At 35.9% G+C, this 24,211-nt stretch overlaps 1 protein-coding gene across 1 annotated transcript in view; it reads left to right on the top strand.

Moving 5' to 3' along the window:
* Positions 1 to 24,211, top strand: part of PRDM5 (PR/SET domain 5) — an 88,323-nt gene that overhangs the window by 30,839 nt on the left and 33,273 nt on the right. The window contains exons 7-13 of the mRNA XM_049814956.1: positions 252 to 373; positions 2,702 to 2,781; positions 9,115 to 9,199; positions 10,494 to 10,651; positions 15,784 to 15,877; positions 21,604 to 21,764; positions 23,888 to 23,981. Coding sequence (XP_049670913.1) covers positions 252 to 373; positions 2,702 to 2,781; positions 9,115 to 9,199; positions 10,494 to 10,651; positions 15,784 to 15,877; positions 21,604 to 21,764; positions 23,888 to 23,981 — 794 coding nt within the window. The remainder of the gene's footprint in view (positions 1 to 251; positions 374 to 2,701; positions 2,782 to 9,114; positions 9,200 to 10,493; positions 10,652 to 15,783; positions 15,878 to 21,603; positions 21,765 to 23,887; positions 23,982 to 24,211) is intronic.

Genomic DNA, 24,211 nt, shown 5'->3' with positions numbered 1-24,211 from the left:
TGCTGTCATATCATTGCTGGCCTCCCTTTGCATGTTAGCTTTCAAGCTTGTTAGTTTATGTGAATCCTAACAGTGAAAGAAGTCAAATGCTTTCATTCCTATTTGCTGTAAGTAATGCATGAGGTGGCCTTGGAACTCTGCAGAGCAGCATGCGTTAAGCTCAGAGTACTTGCTGTGTGTCTGGTTTCTGTAGATACTGCTTTATGTGTTGGTTTTTGTTTGTTTTTTTTTTTACTGGTTATCCCATATAGTTATGAGCAGCACAAGGAGGCATGCAGAGGGGATGCCAGATTCTTATGCAAGGCAGATAGCTGCGGGAAGAGGTTCAAGAGTAAGGATGCCCTGAAAAAACATAAAGAAAATGTTCACAGTGGTAAGAAAGAGTTTAATGTTTTTTTTGGAGAAAACCCGCAATAACATGTTCATGGCTTTTCAATTTGCAACTCAGAGTAAACATTGCCTTTAGTTTCTTTTTTAATAGATTCATTTGTATAAAAAAGAAAATCGAGAGGTAACTAATTGCAAGAGTAACTATTCCTCCTCCCCCAGGGAGAAATTACTGTATACCAGATGAATCATTAGTCTACTGCAGAAAATGTAATAGGAATCTGGGGAAGTTTAAACTAGGCAAATAATAGATAAAGCAAAACAATTCAGTAGTGAGGAAAATCAACCATTGGCGCAAACTGCTACAGGAAGTGGTGAGTTCTTGATGTTTTGGTATTTTCAGGACACAATGGGATGTCTTTCTGGAAGACATGCTTCACAAATGATTAGGCTTGATGAGGGTATTGCATAAAATTCTATAGCCTTTGTTGTGCAGGAAGCCAGACCAGACAATCCACTAGTCCCGTTAGGCCCTAGTGTTTTTATATCTGTGCACTGTGAATCAATAGTTTTCAATCAAACTTCACTCTGTTTTCATGAAAGGGCAAAATACTGCTCTCAGGTCCACAATGCAGATCTCAGTTCTGGCATTCTGCTCTCTCTGCATGTCCCCTCTCAATGTCAATGGAAGATCAGTATGTGTGGGGACAGCAGAATACCAAAGTGCAAAGAATAGAGTCTTTAGTTGATGATGACAGCACTGAGATGCTTTGTAAGATTTTCATTACATGAAACCTCTTTCTTCTGCCAAACTCTTGCAGCATACAGAAACCCTTCCGTAACCATTCTTATAAAAGATTATCTCCTTTTTTGCGTATTAGTAAGAATTTTTTTCATCCATGAGCATTGCTATGCTTTGGTCACTTGTGTAGTGGTATACAAATTCCACAATTCTCTTGAATGATCACTTTAGACATGACTGAGAACAGATGCCTGGAAGATATTTTTGCTCTGCCTGCACAATGAGCAGAGCCTTTATTTTACCACTTGGGAGTCATAGAAATCACAACTGGTGTCAGTGCAGGAAGGAGAATAACCTACAACTGTTGAGGGACACTTCCAGAATTCCTTCCTGCTTGGTGTTACCTGGAAGCAAGAGAAAGTAGAAAGAATTATGTTTTTTGCTTGTTATGCAAAGCTATGTTATCAAAGCTATGATACTCACTATCACCTTTCTGTCCTCTGAGCAGGTGTCATTAATATTCTTCTAAGTTGAAGTACTATGTGTATTCCTGTATTTGTGTATATCAGTATATATAAATACTTACACGTTTTATAACAGCAAATGCATATGTGAGATTAATTACTTCTCTATGCTACAAATTTAAGTATTGAACCAATTGATTGGCAGGGTACACTGTATTAACAAGAATCAACATAATATGAATTCTTTAGGACAGCAAGAGCAGGAAAGATATAGGATGCTGAGAGTCTGAAAAATTGAGCTGGAAGTCATCTAATGAGTTTGCTTATGGTCCATACTTCCTCTGTGCTTGACTAAGCAGTACTCCTCAACTCTTTTGTTCTATGTCTGTTCTTTTTAGTGTTCAATGTAGTATGAACAGTTTTTTACATAAGCTAGGGAATACCTTGCATTGGCATATAATTATAAACAAAGAATTAGGTTTGTGGTGGCTTTGTCTTGTAATAAAATAGCTTTGTGGGTTACTAAAATGAATTTCAGAAGGTAAATAAAAGTTTAAATGCTCTGTCACTTTTTAAAGCAACTGGAAAGGGAGAGAAAATGCATCTGGTAGCTGACCTGTTGTTTGTTTTGTAATTTACATTTTAAATGAGATTTGAATTCATGATCTGGTGCTAATACAATTTCCCTGTCTTCTTCAGTTAAAGACCATTAATGAGATGCTATTTTACATAGTAGAATGGTTAATGCTTTCTGAATAAAGAAAAATGGGGAACGGTGATTTTAACTTCAGTTTGGGAACTTTTTTGTCATTGCTGCAGTAACTCCTGTATTGTTTTCTGATAAAAATCAACCATTCAGCTATAAAATGAGTTGTTCTTAGTTATGAATTGTGCTCTTCATATTGGATTGATGATGTGTGATAACATCTATTTGAAGGGTTTTTTTCTTTATTGTTCTAGTTGTCTTGATTTACATTCCATGAGTAACTGGTTTGTTGGACACCCACAGAGAACTCCTGATATGGAACACTTTGAAGATGGGATACAAATGTAAAAATCTTATGTCAGTCAAATGACCTGTGAAAAGCCACAGGCTCAGTGGAAATATTTAGGTTCTTTCTTAGCACTTCCTTTTTAAGATGTTGGTGGTATTTTGTTTCTGTTTCAGGAAATTCTAGGAAGAAGCTGATGTGTTCAGTGTGCAATAAGAAATGTTCCTCAGCAACAAATCTCCAAGAGCATCGAAAGGTCAGTAAGATGAAGGCTAACCCACAGCAGGCTTTGACTTCACTAAGATGTGAGACTGTGGTGCTTAAGTCACTTGAAAGCTGCTGTAGTGCAAACCCTTGGGTAATCTCTTTCGTGGTTACAAACCCAATGTATTTTATTGTGGGTATTTATTTTTGTAATCACAATTGGTTAAACCAAAAACCTTCCTAAAGCTTTAATGTATCTTTTACTAAATACAAAGATGTTTGTGCTTGTATCATTTATGCATTCCAACATTAAGTCAAAGTTGCCTGCTGTTCTTCAGCGTTCTTAAACGCTAAGCTAAATGTAAAAGTATGTTGTGTAATGATAGCATATATACTGACCATAAAACAGGTTTGTGAGCCTTCAATTTTTGTACAAAATACAGTCAGTCTTTCTACTTTGTGACATACCAGTAAAGGTGTTACTTGTAATTTAGTTATGCAGTGGTAAAAAAAAAATTCTTCCTCAAACCCAAATTTTCAATGTCGTCTTGTTTATGCATGTAGTCTTTCATAAGCAGAACAGGAGGGGTTAACAGTTTGAAAAGCATCTATTGGAAATAAGGGGGTTCATATAGAAATACAGATGGACTATGAATATGAGATTCTGAATCCATTATACCCAAAGGAAGTCCCTGCAAGATTAATTTGATAAATCACTAAAACCCAGGAGATTTTGTTTTTACAAAAAGCTACATTGTACTGTTTATCAGATTAACTGTAAGTCTTTAATAATGCCCTGGTTATAACCTGAATCCATTGAGGATATAGATGATATCAATTAAAATATGTTGTTGCAAAGGAAGTGGTGGGGCCCCTCCTTTTTAATTTGTTTTTCTCCTTGCTTGGATTAATATGCCTTGTATTTCTTGTCTAACAGGACTATACTTTATTACTTCTCAGACCAAATTGTGCTATGCCTTGCCACATATAATTACAATTTTTACACATCAGTGCACCTTACGTTGGCCCTGAAAATGCAAAATATCATGGTTAATGTGTCCATTTCATTAAAATGTTTGTTTTGTTTCAGTAGCTGTAACTTTGTGCAGACACGGTGATATACACTAATAAGCTTTTCAAGTAGCATTGATGGTAGGTCAGTTGAGCACTGATTCATCTTAAGAATCAGCATGAAGATTTTTTGCATAAAACTACTTCATCTTCTTGATTAGCTCCTCTTAAGATATCCAGAAAATAGATATTCTGGATTCACACACCTACATCAGATAGTGAAGGAGATTGCATGTAGGACTCATGCCTTCTGTTTGCTTGAATTACTTTGCTTTTGTAAGAAGTGGGGTGGGATCCATCACCCAGATTGCCAAAAATATTTAGACGGGCAATAAAACCAGTAAGAGAATAATAGGTGAAATAGGGAGGAAAAGAGATTTTTTTTTTTTACCTATTTCCTGTCAATGTAAAGAAATAAAAGTAGAGAATAGAAAGGTAAAGTATAAGAGATAACAGAAAATAAGCCAAAACAACAGAAAGAGAGGAATCTGACAAAAACAGAGAAAGAAGGTAAAGAGGGTAGCTATAGGGGAGATTGAGATCTGTTTACTCTCTGTAGACATTGTCATTCAGATCTGTAGCTTTCATGTCATCTTTGATTTAAACCCAATTTTAGCTTTGTGTGTCTTGCTTGTGCCTTAAATGTCTAAAGATAAGCCCTTTCTTAGCCATGCACAATTAAACTTTGCTGTCATTATCTTCTGCTCTTTAGTCTTACCTTCTTGTTTTCCAGACTGTTGCTTGTACCATGCTAATTTCTGGTGGCATGGCTTTCTTTTTCTTTTTTTAGTTTATCTCAATAAATTCAAGGAATTGTAGGGCTGGAAGAGACCTCAGGAGGTTTTCTAGCCCATTCTATTTTGAAGAGGGGAGTAAGCATGTACCTAAATCATCCTAGACACGGGCTGTCTCATCTCTTGAAAAGTTCCACTAAAGAAAATTCTACCACCTCCATAGATGTCTCTGTATTCTGACTTTCAGCTTTAGTGTTATCAACTTTTTTGAATGTATTCATTAGTCCGGTGTTTGTTCTTTCTGATTTCCTACTTACATCTTTTTCTTTCCTGCAAATCAGTTAATTCTCTTATGTGAGAGAATGCTGAGAAAAATTCACCACTGTCTTTTTTTATAACAATTAGCATATTGCAAAGTTGTTATGAACTCCATTTGCAATTCCTAGGCTGTACAAACACATTTATTGCAACCTTTCTTCATGCATCTGTTTTTCCAAACTACTTTTTGTTTTAGTAAACTTTTGCCTCCTGTGGATTCTCTCTTTTTCACCAATACGCTTCTTGAAGTCAGCTGCCCAAACAGGAACAACAGCGATGTTTCGTTGAGCCCTTGGTAGTGCTTGTCCTGAGTTTATTAATACAGAGAATATGTCTATTAATACATCTCAGAAGGACAGTCCTTTCTAACAGCAGCATCAATCTCATTATTCATGTTTTGTTTGGAATTCATTAATGCTTTCTGTAGTGGTGCTATGTAAACTGTTGGTCATCATGTAACATTTGTGCATTTGATTTCTCCTTCCTAAATATTGAGTGTTTTGGAGCTTCATTCAGAGTGTGGAAAACATTTTGGATTCTGATCTTGTCTTCCTTAGTGATTACAGTCCTACCCAGAATAGTCTCATCTACATTTTTTATTTTATATTTGATTTCCAAAACTACTTACCATAATACAACTCTCCTCCTGCATGATGCCTACAAAACTTTAACAACAGTTATTATGTTGATCTACTGATATTATTGCTTTTTGTGGTGATCTGTATCTTTTTGTTTTTCATTCTGTCTATATCCATCCACCTGTTCTCTTTTGTCTTATCCTCCAGTTGTAACGTGACATCCTTCTATCTGATATTTGTAGTAGTCCACGATTTGGGCTCTTAAGTGATATGGTAATATAAAAAAAAAAATAAATTCCCAGCAAACAACTTGGGAAATGCTGTACAGGAGCTTACAGAAGACTGGGTAATAGAATGAAAAAGTTTGTTGTAAAATCTCCTTTCTGCAGGTTTGTGATGTCTATTGCCAGAGCCAATGGAATGCTGTCTGAATTGTATTCTGATACTAAGTTCTGAAGTTTAAATAAAATGCAAAATTCAGTCATTCAATGATGATAATTGTGAGCAAGCAAGCGAGGAGAGTGTTGTCTTCATTGACGCAGATTCTTGCTAAAGGGTTGCTTTAGTACCTTTGAATATAGGTTGTCTCGTGTTTTGGATTTGAATTGCTCACAGGAACTTGAACTTGAAAGTGAGCATATACATGTGAATAGCACATTTCCAGGATGATGCAGTCAGACTTGATAGTGCTACACTTCCAGTATGTGTAGGTAGGCTGGGGGTTTATGTCTCTTTCTGGCTGTACAACTGTGGGGTCAGTTTCTGACTTTTGTTGTAGGCAGGTGTTTTCAATGGTAAAAGTAGCTAATTGTCCTGTTAAGAAAGAAGATTAAGGACACCTAGGAGTGCAAGGCAGTAAAGCTTTTTTGACTTTGGAAAAGGTCATAAAACAAATGCCTGTATGAAATGGAGGACTGTGCTTCACTGGTAAGCCTAGTTTATGCTGTTGCCGTTCTGGATATCTTAGCAGATTTCTTAAACGAATCTGTAAGATTCTGTTAAGAGGCATGCTGTAGCACAGTCTGCTGGAGAGAAAATGACTGAACCAAGAAGGATCCTACTCATTATTTGTTCCAAGAGACTGAGAATGTTTTATTGTTTATGAAAAATCCTTGATTCTTTCTTAACTTTCTCTGTTGTAGAGCTACTTCTTGCAAAGTTATGGTGAGGAGAATCACTCTCAAACATTGTGTGATCCCCCCTGCTTTTTTTCACCTGGTAGTTCCAAGCATCTATGTTGGGTTTTTTCTGCCCTTTTGTTCAACATTGGGTAGTGTTTTGTTCTACTGTGCAATCTTTATTTTTCACAATCACTATGAAAGCCATATCAAGGTACAGGAAATGAAATTTTGAACACCACTTTAAAATTGTCAATAACATTTAATAATTTCAGTTGGATGCAATATTCTCATATCCTTGCTCTCTCAAAAAACTGCCTTCCAGCAGACAGAGTCTCATCCAGTTCTTGGAGTGATAGATTGAAATTGAAATTAGTTTTTGAGAAAGCTGATTGTGGATTACTTGTACCTTCTAAGTTTTAGCTCAGTTTCACCCCCAAAAGTCATTTGAATGACCTTTTGCTCTTCAATGGACCTAATGAAAATTTTAAGATCGTCAGTCCTGTAAATGAAGGAGTATATTTATCTCAGCATATATTGACCTTGTTTAGATGCTTGCTGGTTTATGTAGCACTTAACAAGTTGTTACATAGAGGTGTAGCTCTTCAAATGCCTATGAAACAATTTTAAGTATGTTCTGACTTTAATGTAAACGAGGTTTATGTTGATAGCTGTTACAGCCCCCTAATGAGACTAATTTCGTTATGTGCATAAATCATTGCATGAGTACTTGTCTGTGGTATTACAGCCTGTATACTCATAAAGCATGTTACTTGACAAATTTTCTTAACATGAAAATCTGTTTGAATATCATTATTCATAAAAATATTTGCTATATTTTATTACTGTTGTTACACCATGTAATTGTGCACTTTTCTAAAGAACTGATTAAAGAATGGCAGCTATAGAATATATGCTTGATAGCTACAGCTATTTAATGCACATGCACACAAGTCTGTGTCTGATTCTTTTCTAAAGAATTGATTAAAGAGTATCAGCTATAGAATATATATTTGATAGCTGTAGCATTTTAATGCTCATGCATGGAAGTCTCTGTTTTGACACAAGTATATTCAATGAGACTGTTTATTAAACAATGCTCGTAAGTTGAAATCAGACATTTGTGTAGTGTTAAAGCACAGTCTGGGTTGTGATGTACTGAATATTATGTTTAAGAATACCTTAAGCTATTTCAAGTAATTGTGTAGGGGGAGATTCTGATAGCACTTGGTTGCAGAATTATGTAAACTTCAGTCAACAATCTAAGTAAAAATTTAGACCTTTTTGGAAAGGGTAGAGTAGTAGATAGTGTGTGCATATAAGAGAAATCATTCTGAAATGCAGCTGGGTAAACAAAATATTTAGAATGAATGATCTTTATTTGAGCTTATCACCTGATTCTGTCTGAGCATTTTTTTTAGGCATGACTGTCCAAAGTGTGCAAGTTTGCAGAGATTGTAGGAAATGGCTTATCCACTTTTTAGTTTATTAAAACATTTAACTTGATCTAAAGTTAGTTTGCGAGTAGCGGCATAAAAACATGGTGAGGCAGAATACTTATGGAGAATCTCTTTTTGGTTTTTTTTGTTTGTTTGTTTGAAGTGGAAGTCTTAGTTGAGCTTTTTTTACTGTGCTGTCTGCGAATGTTTTTCATTAGAGTATTGTGTTGAGCCTTTGATATTTGTTATTTTTAGCTGCTAGATTCCCCTACAGAAAGTCTATAGAGTTCTCCAAAAAAGCTTTATGAAATGTGATCCCTGCCCAGAAGTTTTGCTGTCTAAGGCTGCAGTTCCAAAAAGCTGAAATGTATGTTCATTTGCACTCTAACTAGGTTGAGGGGGCTGCTGATGGCAAATGTAATACAGAGCGGAAGGTGAATGGTAATCTTGACAGGTGGAGAACTATGTATGTGTTGTGATTTTGGGGAACAATAAATAACACAGGATTTTTTTTTTTTAGTTGAGTATCAGAAGTTGCAGCTCTCAACTGCCTCTTCTATTTTTCCAACATTTAGTCCTTGATGATGTTATGTGCTGTGGTGTCGAAAATCTTGCTAATGCTTACTGCATTTACAGTTTAAGAGGTGCTGGTGCCCCTCCACTGCCTTGCCTCTAAAAGCTTTTATGAGAAACAATCTTGAAAGAGTTTGATAGTACTTGCTTTTAAAATTCTTACAGCACTTAAGAAGTAGTTAGTGTGTTATCTTTACTTATGTCTTACTGACTAGAAGGAAATGTTCTGAAAAAGGTGTTCTGCATCTGGGTTTTTTTAATGCTTTCATAATAATGATATTTTAAATGGTTCTGATATTGCAAATTTGCATAATCTGCATTTCTAAATATATTTTGAGTGAATTTTTTGTTTGCTGTTATGAATATTTATTTTTTGAGAGATACAGTTGTTTCACTAAGGGACTAGCAAGGGGGAAGTAACAGAATATTCATGAGTATTAGTATAGCTACTGGCTAAGAAATAATTATGGTCTGTTAGAGAATTTCTCTATATGTAAGATATGTGATCTTGTTTGAAACACATATCTAATTGTTATTAAACACTCATTTTGCAGGTCCATGAGATCTTTGAGTGTCAGGAATGCGACAAGAAATTTATTTCAGCTAACCAGCTAAAACGCCATATGATAACTCATTCAGGTAACCTACAAAAAACCCCTCAAACCTATATATATATGTGTATATGTATTTAATGTATGTTAGATTTTACCTGAATTAGTTTCTTATAGAAGGCTTGATGAATTCTGTGTTGTCCTGAGCTGTTCAAGCAAATCATGTTCCAAGAAAGCCATCTAAACTATCCTTTCTAAGCCTTTCAAAAACCCAAGTGTAATGCTATAGTCTCCTTCCTATTGCTGCTTTGTCAAGCTATTTTTTCATGCTAGCTGGGGTAGATGATGCCAGTTAGCTGGGATGGGGCAAAGATTGCTACTTGGCTTATGGATGAGGTGAAGAACCAGTGGTTGAAATTTCATGTTGAAGAGAAGAGGATGGGAGCTGGGGTATGCTGTCAGACAGAGATCTGTGATAAAAAGGGGAATGTTCATTCATATATTCATATATATTAGTGGATTTATGTGCACATAGTTTCCAGTCAGAGGAAACCAGCTCATACTCCACACTGTTTCACAGACCACACACAAGTGTTTCATTGTGCCTGTCCTCTGCCAGAACAGGTCACGGTGAGCAGGGAGTAGCCTATCCATAGGTTTGGCAGTATGACTCAAATTGGCTCTGCCAGGATTTCTGATCACTGCAATCTGGTGTTTCTGTGTCTTTCACCAGTGATTAGAAACATCAAGCAGCACAATGGAAACACAAACATTGTTCTGTCAAATACATTAGCATTTAAAAAATGCAGGTTTTTACAGCTGCACAGGCTTATAATTGAACTATTTTCTTGGTATCAGTCCGCACCAAAAGCTCATTTCTTGTAACATAATCTATATCTCAGAGGCTCCTAGCTTTCTTTTGACACTTTTGGATGAGCATTAATATAGTTAAGTTGCAGTCACCAGTTGAAGCATAAAGGCATTTTGCATAGGCACTTTTGGTTTTGGAAGCTAATATGTATATTGTTAATTAAGTTTTAAAACATTTAAACTGTCATGCCCTCTTTCACATTTTTAATCTGGAAACAGAGTTTTCCTCTTTGAAGTCATTCTCTTTTGATTTAAGCTAATTAATCAGAATTTAGTTTTAGCAACAAATATTGCAAAGAATGTGCCAATTTCTTGAGATACACCATGGCTCATCTTTTGTGAAGTGACTTAACTGTCTAACATAAAGGGCATTAGATGTCTTTCTAATTGGTTTAATCTTAATTGGGTTGACTTAATTGCAAAAATCTCTCTGAGGAGATGACTGTCTCTGTCTTTCATCTTCTCCCCCTGTATAAACAGGAGATTAAATGTCCCCCACTCATTTTCTGCAGAAAAACGCCCCTACACCTGCGAGGTTTGCAATAAGTCCTTCAAACGACTTGATCAAGTGACTGCACACAAAATAATACACAGTGAAGATAAACCTTATAAATGCAAGCTTTGTGGAAAGGGATTTGCCCACAGAAATGTTTACAAGAATCACAAGAAGGTAAAGCACTCTGCTGTTGTTGTTTACAGGTCTGCCAGCCTCAGATTTGCAGATTTTTTTTTTCTTCTAAGTGGTTCATCATTAAGCTCTGGCATGCTTATAAACATGGGATTAAAGTATTGGAGAATGTATTTTTTAGTGTTCTTTGTTATATCAAAAATCTTAGAATACTAAGTGAGTTCTAGTGAAAAAAAAAAAAGGTGAAATAAGCAGAAGGAAATCACAGTTGCTTGGTTAAAAGCATCAAATAAATGCCCAATTTGAATTTTCTGGTTTTCTTTGTTGTTTGTTTTTTTTTTTTTTTTTTTTTTTAAATATTAGGTTATCAAGTTAAAAATGTAACTGATCTAAAATGTCTTCATATTTTTTGTTTTTTAAAAAATATCATATTTGAATAAAACTAAGTGTAGTCCTATTGCAGTCATTGTTGGACTTAGCAGCAGATGCTTTCAAACTATACTGGATTTGAACTGGGTAGTGTTCACATGTTAAAACAACATCAGAAGAAACATCACCTGAAAAATAGGCTCATGAAGGGATGCTCCACTTCTGTTGATTTAAGCTCAAATCTGCTTGGCCTAATTTCTGTAATGCCTATCATTATTTTTAACCAGGGGTTACGTTTTTAATGGCAAGGCTATGTCCATGACTGCTGTTCAGAATTACAAGACTGTAAAAAAGACAGCCGCCCTCCAACCCCCCCCCACCCCCCCACCCCCCCCCAAACAAACAAACAAACAAACAAAAACCTGTCTGGTTTTGTGCCCAGTATTTGGAACCCTTTGGTCTTTGGTTTGTTTTTTTTTTTTTTTCCCCTTTACACTTTTTAAATACTACCCCTTTCTTTCCCCCTTTTGATGAAACTGATATACCCATACTTACAAGTCTTTTGCAGTTTGGCTCATGTTATATGCCATCTGGGAATTTGACACAGGATTCTTGCACCATCTCTTGCACTTTCAGCCGTAAATCATGTAAGAGTAATAATAATGCCTCTTGCAGGATGAAATGGTGATGACTCTCTGAAACAGAAAGCATGCAGAAGCCTGCTGAAGGACAAGATTAGCTCCCCTATATGCTGTGATTGTATCTTATGTTTTAGGCTTTATTAAGAAAATGGGGCAGAATCTCACAAATTGGGTATATTTTAAGGAAAATGTATAAAATACTATCTGGAAAGATACTTCTATATCTTAAATGAATACTTTTTACATGTTTCCTTACGTTAATTTGCAGTTGATGACTGGTAGGGAGTTTGGACTGAAAACGGACTTCAGGATTAAGTATGAATGTGTAAACACTTTGACCCAATTCTGTGTTTAAAGCAGCAGCAGCAGCACCACTAGCATAAGCAAGGATTAGAGGCTCCACTTAATGGGAAAAATATTAAAATTTAGACAGATTTAGTGAGTACCTAATTTTGACAGAATTCCTTAAAGCATGTTGGGATACTCATTTCCTGAACCTGTTTGCACATAGTACTGGCTGTAAATCAACCCTGTCCTATAATGAAAGAAACTTATTCCTGTGTTTACATAAAGTTTACCCAAACAGCTGTGAATATTTACCCATCCACATTTAGGTCTCTAATTTCACTTACTACATGAAGAGGTGAGCATGAGAGACTGGAGACTGACATAAATGTCCTGAATTGCTTTTGTAGACATGCCTCTCTCCATTGAGTAAACAGTGTAAACAAGGAGGGGTAGTAGGTAACGGAGGGGAGTATGGATGTATATACACAAAACTAGTTGTAAGGTGTAAGTCAAGGATGTGGTAGTTTGGGATGCCAAAATAGTTTTAAGTGCCATGATTTTGGGAGGGCTGCACTACTACTAGGGAAAGAGGACAATAGTTCTTTTGCTTGTTCACAGGAATGTCGATCTAGTAACAGTGGAAATTTAAACCTTTATTGTGTATCATACTTCTATGTATTTCTTCAGCTCAGGTTTGTAATGATTCTTTAGGTGTGTATTCCTTTAAGACATCCTCCTAGGTTTCATTTTCTTTTGGAGGAAGAAAAATTGGACTCTGAGTAATTTCACAGTGCTTTTTTTGAGTTCCAGGATGCAGCTACTGTGCTAGTAGCGGGGAGCTTAGAAACCTGTGGTAGAAATGATGGGTATAGCAGTTAAAAACACTTAAATCAACATTTAATGGAAAACATGCTTTCAAGTTTGGTAGGAACATGCTTGAAAAAACTCTTTGGGTTTTACACAAGACCTACATACTTCTTATTTATAATAAAAACCAGGATTCATATATATTTTGTGCCTTTGAATTCTTGTTTTGTGTGTTAGGTGGAAACTTGTTGCTGTTGTTTCTGTGATTCCTTTATGGGGGTTGTTTAATTTGATTTTGTGTTGGAAGTATCAGAATAAAAATGGCTCCCACAACACGTGCTTTTAAACATCTTTCAGATGTGGGTGAATGTTGGGTCATTTCAAAGGTGCAGAAGGAGATTAGTTCTTCAGATTTCACAGGATTTCCCTGGAAGATAGATAGTGGAGTTGCTAAGCGTATATTTGCTCTGTTCAGTGGAGCATTGCAACCCTAACTTAGCACTCATTACGCCCTTACAGCTACAGGTCTGAGAGGCAGGAACTGTTAGTCTTCCTGTGGTACCTCTCTGATGTACTGCTTCTGTACAAGTACTGTGCTGCTCTGTGTAGGTGCATGTGCAAGCCTGCTTTATCACTTGCTTGGAGATGTCAGCACTGAGAAGTGTTATGCAATGTGGAATTAGCTTAGATGTCTTTTGAAAAAGCTCAGACTGTATGACTAAGTGATCATATGAAGAACATGGTTCTATTTTTCTTGCAAGGGAACAGAAGAGTATCTGAGATTGAGGCAAATGTAGTATTGGATTGTGCTACAGATAAAAGTAGTCGCCTTTCATCCAGGTTAGACTGGATGAAGGTGCATGTTCTGTGCCATATAATGTAGATTACTTCCATACAGGAGAAAGGAAAGTTTTTGTTCCATCTGCTCCTTTATTGCTGTGCATAGAGGATGAGATCAGAGAATAAAATATGAAGATACGACACTGAGCAGAAATAGGTCAGCAGACACAGGATTTTAAAGGGTTTATGGTTAATCCAGGTTTATTTGGTCCTGGCAAGCATAATGAATTGAAACAACTGTATTTCCTCAGTTTCTCTATTGAGAATAAGTAGCCTTGGGCTGGGTTTAAACCTCCACAAATGCTATGGTAGGAAAGGCTGCCATGAAATATTCCATAAGAGCCCATCCTCAATTGCTTTGATCGTAGGGCTGTCCCCTGCTTTGACTGAATGGAAGCCATCTCTGATCTGGAACCTATTAGTAGGACAAAAAGGGACAGTATTAGAACTAATATGCTTTTTGAAGGGATACCTCTCCTCGCTAAGATTTGCATGGCTTTTAGTAATAGACCTAGCTTGTTTCAGGACCATTCACAAAAGAGGCAGATATCTGTGTACCCTTGCATGTGGGTATGCCTAGTTAGGTGTTTTTCTTTGTAGTGAAGTTAAGATGTGCAGATGAATACTTGTATTTTGATCAAAAGACTAGGAGAACTGTCAAGGAGATGCTAAGAAGGAATTCTGTACAAATCACTGTGCTCTTCAGAACTATCACTTAAGTGGTGAGTGTTCTAAAACAGGGCATTTTTTAAAATAAACAACATGAATTTTGCGCTCGTGAAAGGTGCCAGATTGACAGCCCTAGAGACTGAACCCTTCTATTTATCCACAGAACAGGTACAGCACAGACAGCAGCACTGCGAGCTTCCCCACAGTGTCTCGTCAATATGTCTCAACCCTGTTCTGGAGGAACCACCTATTGAGGTGAGAAGGTAGTTCAGTCTCTTCATGTCCTGTCAATCCTTGGCCTGACTGCTGAGACTACCAAGCAGGGTGTCAACTAATGCAAACTGTAATGTAAACCTGTGGAAGCTGGACTGAAATGTTCAGCGGATTTTATGTAACGTGGTATAATCCACACATCTGATGGTGCTCCAGTTGCCTTTTTGCTTTAAGTGACATAGGCTGAGGTCAAGGAATTGACTTTGAATTCAAAGCCACTGTATACCATTGCAAGTACTCTATCTAATGTTTTGGTACTGTTGTGTATGTAAGAGGACATTGTATTAAAATCAGTCTAGGTTCAAGGCCCTCAGTGTACATCTAAATAATTATGCTGAGTCCCCACAGTCCCTTTTTTCTCTGTAGTTTAAGGGATAGCTATAAATGTCATATGGTATTATGAATGGCAGAAATAGATTATATAAATATGTACTATGCTAATATTTACCCTTAGTCTAAAAAATTAACTCATTTACGTAATTTTGTGCATATTATAAAACACTGTCCATCCCCTTTTCCTCTTGGCACTGCAGCTTCTACTTAAGGTCCTTGTGAGCTAATATAATGTTTAGACACTGATGCTTTAAAAACTTGCTTTTCTTTGTGAAAATAGTAAGAAAGTGGGTAGATAATAAGAGATAATAAATTGTATGGATTAATTTACTATCTACAGTGGGACAGCACTTAATAACACTAGGCAACAGGGAAAGTGCTTTGAAATTTACAAAAGCAGAGTGAAGCTGGATGCTTCTATGTTTTTTTCTGTTGTTTTTTTTTTAATACAAGAAGCTGAAACAACGATATGTAAGACTAGTCTCATGATTTGAGAAATTCTCTTTGCCAAATTTTAGATACTATCTTGAGACAATCAGATCAGTTTTACCTTCAAGCTTAACTGAGAAAAAGGGTTTTCTGTATATGTGTTTAATTTTAAAGCATTTATTCGTATTAGTAAGTACTTAAGGCCAGTGTTAGTACTGATGAAGCAGTGCAACTGAGCTTGTAGTTTTTTTCCTGGTTATTCTGTATTTTTGTTTCTGTTTACATGCACTCCTCATGTAATGCTTCTGAGGACTGGGAAGGTACATTTATTTGGTAGATGCTGTGCTGACTTTCAGGATTCTGGATAATGGCAGAATGATTGTTTTAATTCTTCATCCCCTGATGTCTCAAATTGCTGTGATATCCCTTCCTGAATCCAGTCTAGAAAATTAGCTATAATTATTGTAATGGCAACTAATTGATTTCCCTGAGCCTTTCCTCTGACATGTTGTCTTTCATCTGCAGACCCATTCTGAAGAGAGACCATTCCAGTGTGAGGAATGCAAAGCTTTGTTCCGAACCCCATTCTCTCTACAAAGACATCTGTTAATCCATAACAGTAAGTGCTAAGTCAGAGAGGAAGAAACTTCCTCAGTTCTCACATTTGACTGAGAAAAACAGACATATGGCACCTTGCTCCAATATGCAACTTGCTATATTAAATTAGTATTAAGATTCAACTCTAACCCCAGGGAGTTAGAAAATTCAGAGCTAAATTCAAACCTTGTCTTTAAATGCACTTAAAAGCAAATCCAAATATGCTGTAGAAAATCTAGCGATGATTTGAGGTCTGATGACAAGAGATTTATTTCTGCATCAAGTGTGATACTGCTGTTACCTCCATTTTAAGAAAGGAGAAATGGAAGCAGAGATAATTTGGTGGCTTACTCAGCTTTTGTAGGTAATCCGGTTTAGAGCTTGAAACTGAGATTCTCTCTCATGTGCCAGCCTGGGCTAATGTTTCCTGCCTCTGGCATAGAACTAGCAGCCCAGAGAAATGCTGTGGCCATTTCCCTCTTGAGTAACTTGTTCTTGGCATTCTGTACTATTTTTTTAACTGACTGTGTAAAGATTTATTTTTGCTGGTATTTTCTCCATCTTTAATATTTACAGAGTCCTAGACTACCATTCAACCCTGTGAATGTAAGCAATTCAGATTTTAGAAAATATTCATGATCTGAAATCCTTGTAGCTTAGAAGGCAGTACTTTGATTTGGGGAATATTTATGTTGCTATAATTAAGAAAATCACAAACCTTTTGTTTTTTTAATCCCATATAACTGTGTTTCTGTTAGATGAATTATTAGACTGGCCTGTTTAGTTTGTTCTTTTATAATTATCTTTCAAAGCTTCTGCATTGAATTTTGTAAAATCTTTGTCCAATGTTAAAAATGACAGGGGGAAAAAGCTTAGTAATGTGTATTCTAATGAACCAAACATTTGCAGAATATCCAAAAGCAGTAATTCACAGTGCACAGAATTGTAGGCCTTGGTAAAGGTCTCTCTAAAAACATGTATTTTGACTTTTTTTTTTTTTAAGAGGATGGGAACTCGGGAAATCTGAGATGTTTGAGTTAGGGTTGTGATTTGTGGCAGGTTTAGCTGTTCCTGAACCATCACTATTTAAGCAAATATTAAATATATCAAACTGTGAACTGCAGTGGCACAGATGTTGTCTAGTAGTCTTCCTTGGTGCAAAAGGAGACATGTCTTGCTGAAGGACAGAGTAGGTGTTTGAAAGTGGTAACTTCTGCCATCTTAGCTAAAACCTTTTCCAAAATGAGTCAAAACCTTAAACTGATAATATTTTGTGTTTTTATTAATCGCAGGGAAGATTTTTAAACCATTTTTTGCTTACTTGGGAAAAAAACTCCAACAACTAACCAACTTAACAAGGAGGCCTTAATACAGCAGAATATAAGCACAGCTTTTATAGTCATACGGTATCTCTCTTGTCTGTAGGGTCCCATAAAAGAAGTGTTGACAGACCAATAGCAAAGTGAAACTCATTGCTAGGATGAACTGAAGAATAAACAGTTTTCAGTTCAAGGCTATGATTAAAACAAGGGGTTCTGCTGTTGTCTGCGGGGAGCCTGTGTTCCCAGTGAAGAAATGTAGAACTCTTCCCCTCATGACCGAACTCTGAGACTGACAAGTTGTGCTGCCATGATAATGAGTTTCTCATATTTGAAATAACTCAGAATTATAGGCATTGTCCTGCACAGCTGGATGATAGTCCCTCTCATAGCACTGCAGTATACCTGTTCTATAGAGAAAGGAGAGAAACAAACCAGAATTTCTAGATTTATTTAGCTGACTTTACTGTTCTGTGCTGTAGGAAAGAAAAAATTTTTGTGAAGCTTGAAACTTCTAGGAAAAATTGAAGTTCAGCCTACATCATATATTTTTTTAAATTTAGTGTCCCCTTGTTGTTTTAGAAGCAGGCACTCTGCAGAATGATGTAGAATGACCTAAATTTTATTTGACAAACTTAATTTATTGGAAAAAAACGTATTTCATAAACTGACTTTTCGGGTGTTCCTGTCTTGAAATTAGAAAAGCATCGTGGATATAACTTTCAAAATTCAAGATCAAGTAAGTCTAACAAATAATTAAAAAAAATTTCCAAACTATTTTTTTTCTTTTTTTTTTCTTTTTGTTTTTTTTTTTCTCCTAGGTTCTAGCTGTGTAAATGTAACTTGTCTTCTGAGTCAGACAAGCTTTTCCCTTTAGGTGTGTTGTTGATAATACTTTTAGTAACTGTGTTCTTGTTATGTCATTGACAATGCTGGGGCTAACCCTTTATTCTCAGCTGTAGAGTTTAGGAAGGATATATGGTACATGATAAGTATATGGTAGCTCATACTTGGCTAATACTAGCTCATGAGGCCATAAGAGACCTGGCTAATGAGAATGAGTAACCCTGAGCATTTTTGCTTGGATCATTCAGTTGTCTAGGGTTGTGCATGAACAGGATTGCATTTGTTGAGAAGGACATCATCCTTTTAATGTATTTGCTTTCCAGGGTAAAATCTACATGCAGAATGTTTGTTAGTAAGAGAAATACTAATTAGCTCCTTCTACAGGGGTCAGCAGAAGTGGGCACTGAAGCTTGCTCAACAGAAGTAGCCCTGATTTTCATTATCTGGTTTTGTCATAAGGAGAGTGCATCAGTGGAGTAGATCAAGCCAGTCCCAGGAAATACACAGTATGTTGTGTATTTCTGCAGGAAAGCACCTTAGGATGTATTATTTCAGAGCTCTGTTTCCATCTTTGGAGGCATTTATGGATATTGATATCATAGTTCCATGTTAAGTACTTTGAAAAAGTTTCCCTCCTTCAGTAGTTTCAAGAGCTGAATGAAGTCGATGATATACTTTCTTGTTTACTTCATTCTGCCTAGGCCAGAAAAGAATCTATGTATATCTTTTGCTATTTTATTTTGTAACAAACCTCTTGATCTAGTACAATGCAAGCCTGTTGACTGAAAATACATAATGGAAATTCTTTATTTCTTATACATTAATATTAGAAGTTTATTTGGTAACTTTCATCTTACTCTTATCTGCCAAAGGCAGCAGAAAGAGTTTGTGTTTTGACAGTGATAGTTCAAACAACAGACATGCTCTTACATTTACCATGTGAAATCTGTTCGTTCCTTATCACAGCAATGAAGTATCATGAAATAGGTTGCGTAGCTCTAATTTTTCCTGCAGTCTTCTACAAGAGGATTTCCGGAGTGGCTCAGGGAGTTTTAGCACTCACAATTTGTTGCAAGTGACTTAAACTTTTGCTTTATGCCATTTAGGAACCTTCTGAAACTCCTTCCATAGTTGCGTATGAATGGTATTTTTTTATTAAGTTTTTGTGTATCTTCGTCTATGGCTTAAAAAAAAAAAAAAGACAAGACATAAAGACTGTTCAGTGAGCCAACTGTGAGTGGAGAGAGTGTTCTGATGGCTCTCCTATAATGAGATATGGGGTTTCTGCTAAATAAGGAAGCTGAGGAGAAGCACTGATTGTTTGCCTTCATCCAGGATAACGTTTGAAAAAATACCCAATTCCAGGCTTCCCGTTACTTTCCATGTTGAAAATTCTGCTAATCTGATGCCAGGAATGCCAGGACATGGCCAAATACATATGTGGCATTGCAACTATATATAGTTGAAAAGTATTATAATATGTACACACAGAGGAGATACGGTTGAACAGTATGTTCTGAAATTCCCTGACTTTGGAGGTTTTTTATTTGAAAACTGGTTGATCTTTTACTACCTTATTATTTTTTTATTGCTGTTTGAAAGTAATTTATTTTCTCAAATCATAGTAGAAGTGCAGTACTGAAAATGATAGGTGTGATTGCGAACACAACTTTAGGATTAAAAGGACAAATCCTTCTGAAACTCAACAAATGTCAGATCATGTCTTAAACCATAATGGTATCATGTAAATTTATGGAAATCAAACAGATATTTCTTGCTTCAGAAGACATGGTAATTTGTTCAAATTATGTCTGGTATTGCTTCTGTTTTTTTTCAATTTATTGTCAGACATAGCTAAGTCATTAAAAGCTGGGAAGAAACAAATGACTACCTAAAAAAAAATATATATCCATGAAGCCTAGAATTTCTTATAAGAAGTAACTTTTAAAAGAAATTACTTGAGTATTTTTCCTTTATTGAAGCAGTAGAAAAATTTGTTACTTTACTAAAAATAGTAATGACTTTTCTTTGTTAGCATGGTAGTCTCATGTGCCCAAGACAACAACTGAAGTAATTCACTGAACAGTTAGAAGCAGTATCAGTGTTAAACCTTCACATAGCAGCATAAATTGCATCCCTGTTGACCTTGACAATTTTTCTGAATAGGTACACTGAAAGTATTTTAGAATAAGTCAACTTACACTATTAATACTTTTTAGCATATTCTTGTGTCATCCAAGACAAAACCAGTTTTGTTTCCAAACCAACTGAGAATGAGCGGTTGGGGTTGGGGGTGGGGGTGGGGGCAGTTATGCTTGATTTATGGGGGAAAGAACAGGTTATCTAGGCTTTGGAATGTCTGGGTACTTCAGGCACCACTGTATTGATAAGCTTCACTTACATGTATTATATATATAATATATAATAAAAATGTTTTTTGGAGCTTCAACATGTAGCATCAAATGGGCTTTAATATGCAGCACACTGAAACCAATTTCCATTCATATTGGCCTTTGCACTGTGACCAAAGCTGGGCTGATTTTATCCTTTAATGAGCTATAGCAAGGAAATAAGTGTACCTCTATGTGTGCATCATTGGTACTGGAAAAACTAGCTTTTGTTTATACAAATCTGCATCTTATATGGATCAGGAGGATGCAGATCAGACCTTTGTCCTGAAAAATAAGAAGTGGAGAATAGTCCTTAGATTATGGTGATCTTTCTTTGTGATGTAACCGCTTGGCAAGTTTTCTGTGATACAGGCACCTGATTTCCAGTTTAGGCTGTGTATTTTTGAATGAATGCCATATTGCATATGTTTAACTTGTAATTTTAATCAAGAAGTTAACAAATAGAAGAGAATATTCTCTTCTGCATTCACAGTAGTGATAAAGAGAAGGTTCATTATAATGATTTCTCTGAAGAATCACGTGTCCCCCCCTGCCCCCCCCCCCCCCCCCCCCCCCCCCAAGATGTATGCGTATTTTCAGAATACAATGTCTCTTCCCCTCTCTTGGGTAATTCATTGAATTTTAAAACTATTAGCAATATTAACCTGGCCTCTGCCATAATCTTCAACGACACCACCACAGTTTGAATACTGCTATAACATCTAAAAGTTATTTCATCTTTGTCATATGAGATTGCCTCTATTGATGTGAATGAGATGGGTTACTCAAAGCAATTATTTGTTGGTTTGAGAATTCTTTTAAATTCAGAAAGATGTCTCTTACCATTTAAGCTACAAAAGATGAAGCCTATTTAATCTTTTTGCTTGTTAGCATAAAGAGAGTCTGTTACTGGAGGTGCTGATAAAACCTGTGCTTCATTTCACTGGAAGCCATTTTCACGGGTTGCCATTTCACCATTGGCTATAGAGTTTAAACTCTCATTTTTTACTATGTTGTTGTCATTACTACTGAATTTCCCAATGTCATTTTTACCTGATGTGATGCTCCTTTTCTTTCTGTTCTCAAGACCTAGCTGTTCATTTGTCTTTGCCTCTTTTATTCATTTTTCTGAAACAGTAAGCATTAGTGTATTTCCACAAAAATCTGGTATCTTTAAACCTTGTTTTTGTAAGGTGAGAGGACTTTCAAGTGTGATCACTGTGATGCTACTTTCAAAAGAAAGGACACATTAAATGTTCATATTCAAGTTGTACACGATGGACATAAGAAATACAAGTGTGATCTCTGTGACAAAGCTTTTGTGACACCCTCAGTCCTGAAGAGTCACAAAAAAGTAAGTAGAATCAGTTCTATCATACTTCTGTGCCCTTAAGGTTGTGACTAAATATAAAATCCCAAATGCTTCTGCTTTCTGGCTTTTCAGTAGAAAGCTGTGATGGTTCTTAACATCCTAAAATGCTTATTGCAATAGTGGGATTGTTGGTCGTATGCAGAATCTGCAGCAGGTGCATATGTATAAATCCAGTGTAGGTACTCCAGCATTAGGTGTGTGGCACAATGGAACTTGCTGCATTGCTCTTCCCAAACTCCTTTCCACAAATCTCTGCAATGGAATTGGGGTAAACTTTAAAAGAAAGCTTGCTCACTAGTTTGTCCTGAGGTAATATTTTTGTTACAGGGAAGAAATGTGAAGAAAATAATTGAATCAAGAACAAATTAGCACAGATGTTGCCACCAAATGCAGATACCTGGAATCATGGATGAGCTGTGCATAAATTTTAAACTTTTCCTTAGATTTCTTTCTAAAAAGTTCAGTATGACTTACTATTTCCTGTTAAAAATGGCCATATACATATATGTATTTGTATTTTAAAGGAAAGCAACTAGCGTTTATCATTCTCTATTCTTTTTTTTTGACATTCCTTCTTAATTGTAATTGCTATTGCTTTGTGCTGCTGTCAGACTAGGACTAGCTGTATGTTTGTGAGCCTTGCAGCTGTGATGTATTGCTCCTGGAAATCTTTTTTTTTTCCCACTTGTTTAGTATGAATAAATAGCTGTCTGTCTGTCGGTTGCTGTTAGAGATATAAGTGATATCTAAAGAACTCTATCTTAATCAACAGGGATTTAACATTCATATCCCTAATGTCAGGGAATGAAAACTACGCAAGTCTGTCCAGTATTGGAATGATATCTCATTTACGCTTCCTTCAGCTGCAGCATAATATGTGCTATGTGAGAGAAGGTTTTTATGTTGTAATGAAGAATTTTGTTACTTCAATATCTTTCATAAAAATAAGACTTAATTTCTGTATCTGAAGAGTCATGTGCAAAGCTCGAAACCCAAATAGTCAGCTATAAATTTAATTTAATGTGTTATCTTTCCTATCCCATTTAAACCTATACTTACAAATAAGTAATCCAAAATTCATCACTAAAAGAGCAGTCACAGTTGTAAGGAAAAATTATTCAATAGGCTGATAAATCTTCAGTTCAGAATTGCACATTGAAAAATTATGAGAACCCATGTATGTATGTAACTTCAAGGTGGTCTTGCTGTTGACCACACAGGTTGGATGGGAGATTTGTGACTGGTTTTTTTTTTTTTCTTTTTTTTCCCATTTTTAAATAGTTCTTATATCAGCAAGGCGCTTCAGCCTTAAAAGCTTGATTTCAAAAGACAAGCTCAGGGTATGATTTAGTTTTAGTGACAATTACAATATACTTCTTGTGATCAATTCTCTAAATGCAATCTGATTCTAGCATTTATTACAAACTAGATAGGATCCAGTATGCAATTTGTGTTGACCGAAATCACTGAGAACTTGCACTCTGAAGGATTGTTGTCTGTCATACCTCAGATGAACTGATGGCTGTGTTTCATTCATATGAGACAGTCAGTCAGAAATTATATGTACAGATCTCCACGGAGAGCTTCTAAAGCTCCAGTTCAAGTTTTCAACAGGAAAAGTTATATTAGGCTAGGTAAACTATTTTCACTACCTTTCATAATGTAATAAAATTCTGTGAAATTACAAGCTTTTAAAAATAGATCATTTATGAAGATTAACTTTATTAGATAACCAAATTATTGTTTGCTGGTTTGGAAACCCCTATTATAGATATCAAACTGAAAAATAGGTGTCTTACTCTTGCAATCATGAAAATACACAAAGGTGAATCGGGCATTTTTAATAGTAACTATTTAGGAAATAGTAAACTTAAGAACTGAAAAGCTACTTTATTTTGCCATTAATAATGAGATTTGTTTAGAAATTTTAGAAGAAAATTGAAAGAATAACTATAGATAATACCTTAGAATCTCTGCCTGATGTGATGGTATAAAATATATAATGCAGATAATAGTGGTCAGTGTCAACACAGTTAAAATATTCCATATTTCACTTTTAAAGCTATGCTGAATTTTTCATTCTTGTCTATCTTCACCCCATGTAGACTCACACAGGAGAAAAAGAGAAGATTTGCCCATATTGTGGACAGAAGTTTGCAAGCAATGGAACACTGAGAGTTCATATTCGAAGCCATACAGGTACAGTATTGTTTATTGTAATGAACAGAGAAGACTTTCTAAATATATAACAAGGTATCTGTAAGTACGTCCACAACTTGTCTATCTACAAACAGAAATGCAGATTTACAGGTAGGCCTAACATAGCATCTTCTTCAGACATTTTACCTGCTTAATGTGTAAAACCAGGTTCTGTTCTCAACTGTAATTATGTATGAACGTGTATGTGTGTATATATATCAATATTTATA

This window comes from Accipiter gentilis, chromosome 12, assembly GCF_929443795.1.
Source record: "Accipiter gentilis chromosome 12, bAccGen1.1, whole genome shotgun sequence".
Classification (NCBI taxonomy): Eukaryota; Metazoa; Chordata; class Aves; order Accipitriformes; family Accipitridae; genus Astur; species Astur gentilis.
The sequence above is the reverse complement of the archived record's forward strand: the minus strand, read 5'-3'. Positions and strand labels throughout refer to the sequence as shown.